This window comes from Rhinolophus hipposideros (genome assembly GCF_964194185.1).
Source record: "Rhinolophus hipposideros genome assembly, chromosome: 9".
In the NCBI taxonomy this organism is placed as follows: domain Eukaryota; kingdom Metazoa; phylum Chordata; class Mammalia; order Chiroptera; family Rhinolophidae; genus Rhinolophus; species Rhinolophus hipposideros.
In genome coordinates, this window is record NC_138055.1 from 49,872,714 (window position 1) to 49,881,935 (window position 9,222).

A 9,222-nucleotide genomic window follows, 5' to 3' on the forward strand; every position below is an offset into this window, starting at 1 on the left:
CACTAGAGGCTGGATCCACACTGTCTGTAACCCGCCATCCTAACTGTAATCCGCGCTTGCCAGCCCAGTCACCATCTTCTTGCTAGCCCCCATTTTCTGCTAGCGTAGCCACGGCAGTTATATTGGTGGCCCATGGCTCACAGGTTACAGCTGACGGCCAACTACACAGCGGATGGCCATCCAATCACAGTTGATGGCCATTTACTACCTGAGCCAGCACCTTTCCACGTGAGGCCGAGAGCCTGGAAACTGCACTCCTGGCTCTGTCCCCACAGCCTCTATTCCCCTCACTTGTGGGGCCAGGGGGACATAAGGTACAGGGAGAAACAGGAGCCTGGGGGTGCAGGGATGTCCAGCTGGTCCCACTCTGCCCCAGCCCACCTGGAGAGCCCCAGTGAGCTCACGTCTGCAGTAATCTCACTGCTCACAACCAGAATGATGAGACAAACCTGGAAGCCAGGCACAGGTGAGAAGTGATGGGTGTCTCCTCAGGAATGTGCTGCCCAATTAAAACTGCCTCCCAGATGGCTCAGGCGGATGCTGGGAGTACTCCCCTGGGCCATGCTGGCCAGCCTCCAGGCTGTCATTCTGCAAGCATTTCTTGAGGGCCTACTATGCATCAGCTGTCGAGTGAGGTGCTGGGGAAACAAGGAGGAATAATAGCCACACTGGAGAGTCCAGTCCATCTGTCCCAGACACACTTTCAGAAGCAGATTATCAGAAAGTGTCAAGGGCTATGCTGAGTAAGCCCTAGACCCCTTTACAGTCCCCATCAACCCAAAGCCCGGCCCTTTCCCCCCCGCAGGCCCCAGCCCTTAGCCTCTTTCTCTTCCTTTCAAAGCATCCAAAGCCTTCAGTTTTTCTCTGGCCTCCTCTTCTTCTTAAGCTGGTGTGAATCAGACTGTTGCCTCCTCACCTTGCCTGCTTCTGGCATAGACTGGACAACCCTCTGTCATGTCCATCCATAGGACAGACAGACATTAGGTTTATTGTACCCTGTCCTTGGCAGAGTTCCAGCAGAGGCTACCAAGTGAGGCGACACCCAGGTGACTAACGGATGGGCTCATTCCCCAGATTCCCCAAGTGAATTCCCTGTCAGAAGTGAGTCCTCAGACAAGAAAACTGAACTGCAAGACAGGCCTCCGATAGGCAAGGGGTCCTCTCTCTCTAAGGACATGTGTCCAAGGGCAGACATTAGAAAAATGTCTAAGTATGGTCTACATGGTGTGTGGTTAAAGCAGTCAGCATGCTTGTGTTAAAATCCAGGCTTTCCCCTTTACTAGCTCTGTGTATCTTTTAGGACACCATCCCACTGTGAGAGAGACAACCAAAACCCCACAATTTTAAGGGGGTGGTTATTTTTCTCATGTAATGAGAAGTCAGAAGATAGACAGTCCAGGGTCTGAATGTGGCTCCAAATGCTATAGGGACCGAGGCTCCTTTTATCCTTCTACCCAGCCTTTTTTAGCACGCACTTTTTGCCTCATGGTCATAAAATGACTGCCCCACCTCCAACATCAAATCCAAATTTCAAACAGGAGGAGAAACGTCAAAGGACCAGTTGCGTCTCCATACCTTTTAACAAGCTTTCCTGGAAGTCCCACACAACTTCTGCTTATAGCTCATTGGCTCGAATTATGTCACATGGCAAGAAAGGCTGGGAAATATATTTTTTAATTGAGCATACTGCTGCCCTAACAAACTGAGATTTGTACAAATAAGGAATATAAACTGGTATAGTGCTTGCAAGGAGAAGTGAAGGCCAGATTTCAGGAAGCAGAAGGTGTGGGCAGAGGTGGAAAACGAGGAGCAATGAATCCTTGTTTCTGACAAAGATTCTTTGCTTGAGCAAACTTTAGTCAGTCTCTTGAACCTTCTCCTAGGCCCCTCTGTACACGTATTGTATAATCCAATTTTAGCAAGAACCCTGCTAAGTCAGCTTAGCAAGAGCCTCCAACCCTCAATATTTGCTTAACCTCAAATCTGATCCAGTTCTTCATCCTCAACCCCCCCACCCTCACCCCCCAGGTGATGTCTGATCACCCTGGCCTGTCTTCAGCAAGAATACTGTTAGGTCAGTTTAGCCAGAATCCCCCTTACCCCTAATGTTTCCTCTTAGTAATTTTCCATCCAGTGACCCTCACCCTGCCCGTGACTATACATTCCTACTTGCCCATGTTGTACTCAGAGCTGAGCCCAATGTCTCTCTCCCACTGCAAGACCCCATTGCACTGGTCCCTACACCTATTGCCATGGCCCTCTTGAGTAAAGTCTGCCTTACTGTCTTCGACAACTGTCAATCAATATTTTTTTTGTTAACACTTCTTACTCTAAAGGCTCAGGGATTGGGGGGGGGTGACTGCGACCAGCAGTTGGGCAGGTGGCTAGACAGATGCAGTGGCAGCAGCCTTCCCACAGGAGAATGAGGAAAGAGATGGAGGTGGCAGAGACCTCGGAGCTGCCAGCGTCACTCTCCATTGCCAGGCAGGCCCCTCATTCACCCAGTTCAGAATCTCTCCTGTTCCCCAGCATCATCTTTAGTAACTTTACCTGCTTAAGGTCCGCTCTCACTTCCTTCTGTGGCAGACCCTGATCAACATGGCAGTACCTACAGAGAAACCCATTGTTTGAAAAGTGTTCTCTGCAAACTGATGGTTACTGGATGGGAGGGGAGTTAGGGGACTGGGGGAGAAAGATGAGGGATTAAGAAGTACAAATTGGTAGTTAGAAAAGAATTACAAGGATGTAAAATACAGTACGGGGAATGTAGTCAATAATATTGTAAAAACTATGCGTAGTGTCAGATGGGTACTGGACTTATCAGGGGAGCACTTCATAAATTATATAAATGTCTAACCACTGTGCTGTACACCTGAAACTAATATAAAATAATATTGAATGGCAACTATAATTAAGAGTCACAGAAATATATAGTACACCATAGGGCATATAGTCAATAATATTGTTATGTAGTGTCAGATGGATAATAGACTTCTTAGGGTTACCACTTTGTGACGTCCATAAATGTCTAATCTCTACGTTTTGTACACCGGAAACTTAAAAAAAAAAAAAAGTGTCCTCTAATCCCTTATGTGCTTGCCTTTTGTGTGTGTGTGAGGGCTGGAGAAGGGGAGGTCCTAAAGCAGGATGAAGGCAGGTTGGGTGCCTTCTGCCATTTTTGTACCTTCAGCATCTACACAGGCCGTATGCTCAAAGAAGGGCTTTGGCTGCCGGGGATTCCTTCCTCTCCCGCCAGAAGAGAGACATTCCGTTCAGGAAACGGGACTAGAGCCTTTCCCACCATTTCTGAGCAACCGCAGGGCATCACCCTCCCGGGGCCCACGTCCCCGAGGCCCCGCGAGGTGCCGCTGTCCCCACCCTCTGCCGCCCTCTAGCGGCGCCGGCGGCTGGGTGGCGAAGAGCGCACGCGCGCCGCGTCCCCCCTCTGCACCCCCCCCCCGCCAGGTTGCCATTTGGCGCGTGCGCACCGAGTGTGAGCGGCTCCGAGGACCCAAGGGGAAGGTAAATACGCCGGAGCGGGTTGGTGGCGGGGGAGGCGGCCCCGAAAGGAACTACTCTGGGTTGCAGGTCCGGGGATTCTGGGTTTCGCTTCCGATTCTGGTGGGCTTGGAGCGTCCCTTTTGCCAGGGGGCGTGACCCGAGCCCGCTGCGGTGGCTGGGAGGGGGGTGGGAGGGTCTCGCAGGCCTGTATTAATGTGGTGTTTGTGGTCTGTTCGGGAAGGTTTTCTTGAGAAACAGCACAGAGTTTGCAGATGGTGAACGGGACGGGGCGAGGCTGGACCAGCTGGGAGCCGGGGTGCCCGAGTCCGCGGGCGGTTGGGAGCTGGGCGGGGTGGCGGAGGCGGCTCCCTTCCCCCGGGGGGGGGGGCTCTGCTGCAAAATGAAGACCTGGTAGAAACTGTGCAAGTGCTCGGGATCACACTCAGGACGGCAGTGCGTTCATTTTTGTGTTTTCACTGTTCCCGTCGGTTCTTCCCTCCTGGCCCGTGTGGCCTCTAACTGCACTAACCTAACCGCGTTCTAGGACATGACACAGGTGGCACGTCCCAGCCATGGGATCGCAGCATTCCACCTCTGCCCGCCCCGCTTCCTACCAGCGGCGGAAAGATGACAGGGAGGATGTGCTGGATGAGCGGGAGCAGGAGGAAGCTATTGCCCAGTTCCCGTATGTGGAGTTTACCGGTCGGGACAGCGTCACCTGCCTCGCGTGCCAAGGGACAGGCTACATCCCAACAGGTCAGAATCTCTGATCATGAGAAGGATGATTCCCAACGAGAACCCCAAGGCACTCAGAGGGCTTCTTCTGTCTCCGACATACAGCTTTTGTTCTCGGTAGTAATATAGTCACATACTGGGCTCTGAGCGGGAGCCAGCTCAGCTGACTTGAGAAACGAGCAGGTTCCACAACTTCTCCAGGTTTCCTGATGTTTGAAAGCCTTTCTTTTCTTCACTTCCACTCTCTGGTTCTTTGTGTCCTTGCTTTGGAACCTCTGGCTTTATTAAAGAGCAAACATCCAATCTAGTAAGTCTGAAGATCTAATTGGCTGTATTGAGCGATTCATGAATCGGGCACCATCCCGTTTAGCACGTAGAGAGGAACCACCCTGAGAAGCTGTGCAATGTGGAAGGCTTTTATAGGCAGAGACTGTGGGACAAGAAAGTTGTTAGCAAAAGAAAAGAAAGAATTAGGTCAGGCAAGGGTACATTTTGGGGGGGGGGGGAGTTGATAGAGGGCCCACTTGACAGATTACCCCATTGGTACTGACCAGAAAATTCCAGACTGACAGATTACTATTACATTCCTGGAGAAGGTTGAAACTGTAGTTAGGTCAGGTATAAAGTCTAGGTTCACTGTCATGGGCTTGAGCAGCAGTGACCCCATTTTGGTCCTGTGGTTTTGTCTTTAACCGTTTGCTGTACATGGTAGGATTTGTTGACAGGCACATTTCTGTATTGCTCTCACTCATAAGGCCTAGCACAGCTTTGCCTGGTGGGGTGGTGGGGAAACCACCATGGGAGCCTCTGTTGGAAGAAGCAGATAGTGAATCATTAACCTAATGTATGAAAAATATATCAAGTGAGGAGAGAAAAAAATTGCTCAGGAGTAGAGCCTGGATTAGGTGCAGGGTTATCTATCAGGAAGTGGCCCCCAGAAAGTCGTAACAGTTCAGGTGGAGAGGTGCAAACGTTTAGAGAACTATAAAGCCTTCATATTAGAGATAAAGAGACAGTGGCCTAGAGAGAGAATGACTTCCCTAAGGTCATGCAGGAAAGCCAAAACAAGATCCAAGATATCTCAACTTCCAAATCACTGCCCTGGCAGCTCTGATAGACGTTTTGTAACTTGTGGCACTCTCTACAGATTTACTTGTTTCTTGTTCATTAGACCCTAAATGTGAATCTAATATCTTAGAAATGTCTAATTCCAGACAAGTATATTTTGGAGCAGGCTGATGTGTGATGTGGAAAGTACTGCCAACACATGGGACTTAACTACCCAATAATTGTTTGGTTCTTTCCTAGAGCAAGTAAATGAGTTGGTGGCTTTGATACCACACAGTGATCAGAGATTGCGCCCTCAGAGAACGTGAGTTACCTGTTTCTCTCCTGTTAATACCTACTTCTGTCCCTAGTCCCTTTTTATGTGTATGAATGCCAGTTAACTTTTTGAAAGCTTTCATCTGTTCTTGTAAATTCTTCTATTTCCTTTAATACTATTTGCTCAAGCAAGGTATCTTTGCCCCTGTCACTATCTGGGGAAGGAAACTTGAAGCTAGAAACATTCTGAGGGCCAAATGAAGGAATTGAATTGGAAGGCATTGGAGAATGGGGTGGTATCCTGGGAGGTTAGGAAATGTTTCTGTCCACGCAGCCCCTCTCCTCGTTGCAAACATTGCAGACAGCACTCCAGTGGGTTTAAAAGGCTTCTTCTACTCTACTCATTCTTGCCTGGTTTGTACTTCCTAGCCTTTGTATTTTCCTGTCCCTCCCACCTCCGTCCTGGTTTTGCATTTAATTTTAACTGATTGGACCTTGATACCTGACTGCTCAAGTTGGTCATGTGCCGTGTCATTTGCAGTAAGCAGTATGTCCTCCTGTCTGTCCTGCTCTGTCTCCTGGCATCTGGTTTGGTGGTTTTCTTCCTGTTTCCACATTCAGTCCTTGTGGATGATGATGGCATCAGAGTGGTGAAAGTCACATTTAATAAGCAGGACTCTCTTGTAATCCTCGCCATCAAGGTAAGACTTAGGACCTCCCTTCCTGGGTTGTGCACCTGTGAGTCTTGAACCCAGGACACTTACACTTGTTTCCTCATTTGCCGTGATTCAGGCCACCCTGAAAATCAGGAACTCCAATTTCTACTCTGTGGCAGTGACCAGCCTGTCCAGCCAGGTCCAGTACATGAACACAGTGGTTGGGTCATATGTGACGACTGATAGCTCCCTCATCCCACCTCGGAGCGAGCAACTGGTATGCTGCCCTTTTAGAATCCCTGCCCCACAGGCCTGAGAGGAGAGTAGGGGCTGTGAGAATGCTGTAGCCGCATTGTTTCCCTTTTCCTCTCATTCCCACTTGTAGGAACTGTTTGATGAGGAAGACCTGATGATGGGCTCTGTTAATTATGAAAAATTAGGGAAAAAAAACAGCTAGCATTTAAATAATAAGGGAAAAGAACTTGTAAAAGAAATCAATTTGCTATAAATCAAGAAGAGGCAGGGCCGGCCCGGTGGCGCAGGCGGTTAGAGCTCCATGCTCCTAACTCTGAAGGCTGCCGGTTCGATTCCCACATGGGCCAGTGGGCTCTCAACAAAAAAAAAAAAGAAAAAAAAAAAAAAAAAAAAAAAGAAGAGGCAGGATGATAGTCTGAGATCCACTGCCCTCTCAAAGGGAAGAGGTTGGAAGCATTTGTTAGTGGCTCATAGTCTGTCTGAGGGATAATCTTGGGGAAATATTTTGTACCTGATGGAAGGATACTCCCAGGTCTTCAGATCCTAATAATGGTACTGTTCTGTGTCGGTCCTGCTTGGCCACAGATTGACTCTGGTATCTTCTTTTCAGGTGAATTTTACGGTGCAGGCTGAGATGGGAGGACCATATTCCTATGTGTAGTAAGGACGGTGTTCTCGCTGTGTGTGTTCTCTACTGGATGAAAGGGATGCAGGGTTGTTCTCAATTGATTGGAGCTCATCCTGCCTTAAGTCCCAGCCTATAGGTTCCCTAGTTCTGACCGTCTTGAGGTTTGTTTGGAGGGTGTGTTTTTTGATGTGTGGCTAAAGCGCTAGACTTTCTAAAAACGTTAAGCCACTAGAAACATTTCCAAGCTCTAGCATTTATGTGATGGGTTTGAAAAAACAAAAAGTGTGGGAAGGTGAAAAGGACACTGGTGACTGAGAACGAGGGAGCCATGTCAGCACCTCGGTCAGGAAGGTGGGTGTGGGAGGGGCGGCCCTCCTCCAAGGCTGACTGCTCCTCAGTTTGACAGTGTTTGTCAATCTTTTGCTGATTCTCCCTTTTTTGTTTTCACCAACTGACCGTTTTCCTATTTGCTCTCTGGTAGCTTCTTCTGCACATTACCTGACATCCAGACGCACAACATAGTCATCTTTATGAGGTACGTCTCTCTCCTTCCGGTTCCACGGCCTTTGTGGGAGCTTGCCACCTCTGCTTGGGAGACCCTGTGTGACCCACAAGGCAGAGGCACTCAACCAAAGCGGGGACACCCAGTGCCTTACAGGCACAGATACAGTGAACTCTCGGTGTAGTGTCCAAATCCCCTGCATTTCACAAATCACCAGACTCACAGTGAAACAGTTCGACATACAATTTTCTCCATGAACTGGGGTCTAGTTTTGTAATCCCTTTAGCGTCCTAATGAGACTGGTAAAGAACAGGAAAGCTTCTCCAAGGTCTAAGTGCTCGGTGTTTGTTCAGACTTACACGTACTACTCTCTAGTCACACAAATTCCACGTGTCATGGACCTTTAAGGGTATTTCTAGAACTATGACTGTTACATGTGCAGGTGACAAGTGGGTTTGCTACATACATTTGAAATATGAGTGTTTAGAGCAAGTTTTCTCAGCTTTGGCACTATTAACAATTGGGGCCGGATCGTTACTTGTAGAGGGCTGTCTGGTGCATTGCAGGATGTTTAACAGCATTCCTGGCCTCTACCCGCTAAATGCTCGTAACACTCACCACCCCCTCAATTGTAACGATCCGAAATGTCTCCAGATATTGCCAGAAGTTTCCTGTGGGGAAAAGTCTTCTCCAATTGAGAAACATTTGTTTAGAAAGTCACCTTCATGGCACGGCATCTCTGTGGATCTAGAAAGATCCTCTGGCCCCCTAGTTATGTCACCATGAAGATAAGTGTCTGGGACCCGTGGATATTGTTGCCTAAGCTTGCAAGAAATTATTTGGGCAGTTTTTCTTACTTCATCTCAAAAACAAAATTCTTCTCGGTTTCTTTTTCCTAGAATTTCAGTGAAGATTTCATATATGGGCCACATGACCCAGAGCTCCTTGGAGACACATCACTATGTGGATTGTGGAGCAAATTCCACAGCTGTTTAGAAACCTCTTGGTTCTTCCGTGGCAGCACCTGTCAGAAGACACAGCATCTACTCCCAGGGCCTGAGTTCCTTACCTACCCCAGGTGGCAGAAGTAGAGGAGAAGCTGGTTCTCAATCCCCAGCAGACATCCTCCTGCCACTTCGGAAGATGCCTTTCTGTAGCACCATTTTGTTTCTCTGAACCAGCAGAATCACTGCCCAGTGCCCAGTCTATGCCCAGCAAATAGTAGGCACTCAAAGAAGGTTTGAAAAATTTAATTCAGATCTTTTCAGCCATTCTTGGAGCATTATAAATTGAAAGCATACAGTGGTACTAGGTTATCAAACCATAGAGTGACATGGTTTGCAGCTGCACAGCTGTTATCAGGGCCTCCCCTGCACAGAAGAGGCAGCAGAGGGAACATTTGAATATGTAAAAGAAGAAAGCACAGACCAATATGGGAAATTTTTTCCGTCTCCTAAATACCTAGGAACTTTTAAGAAAAAGCAAAAGCTTTTTTTTTTTTTCCTACAGAAAGTTATAATTGTTTTTACCAAGAGTCTATGTGAAGCTTGATTTACCCTTCATCCATTGGCTGGAACATGGATTGGGGATTTGGTAGAAGAATAAATCCTGCTTTTGATTCA

General features: G+C 48.2%; 1 protein-coding gene across 4 annotated transcripts; it reads left to right on the forward strand.

The window, feature by feature from the left end:
* Positions 1 to 3,467: 3,467 nt before the first annotated feature.
* Positions 3,468 to 9,222, forward strand: TMEM106C (transmembrane protein 106C). Of its 4 annotated transcripts, none has more exons than XM_081059590.1 (8): positions 3,468 to 3,522; positions 4,046 to 4,257; positions 5,545 to 5,608; positions 6,101 to 6,260; positions 6,352 to 6,492; positions 7,081 to 7,130; positions 7,580 to 7,633; positions 8,500 to 9,222. In XM_081059590.1, exons 2-8 carry the CDS (start codon positions 4,074 to 4,076, stop codon positions 8,594 to 8,596), a joined length of 750 nt encoding a protein of 249 aa, XP_080915716.1. In that variant the 5' UTR covers positions 3,468 to 3,522; positions 4,046 to 4,073; the 3' UTR covers positions 8,597 to 9,222. The 4 variants fall into 4 exon arrangements, with proteins under 4 accessions (XP_080915716.1, XP_080915717.1, XP_080915718.1 ...); XM_081059591.1 differs by having other exon boundaries at positions 3,514 to 3,588; XM_081059592.1 differs by lacking the exon at positions 3,468 to 3,522 and adding an exon at positions 3,534 to 3,954.

Coding starts and splice junctions, on each gene's coding strand:
- TMEM106C (XM_081059590.1), top strand. CDS start 4,074: ATGGGATCGCAGCATTCCACCTCTGCCCGCCCCGCTTCCTACCAGCGG. Junction 5,609..6,100: donor AGATTGCGCCCTCAGAGAAC/GTGAGTTACCTG, acceptor TGTCATTTGCAG/TAAGCAGTATGTCCTCCTGT. Junction 7,131..7,579: donor GGACCATATTCCTATGTGTA/GTAAGGACGGTG, acceptor GCTCTCTGGTAG/CTTCTTCTGCACATTACCTG.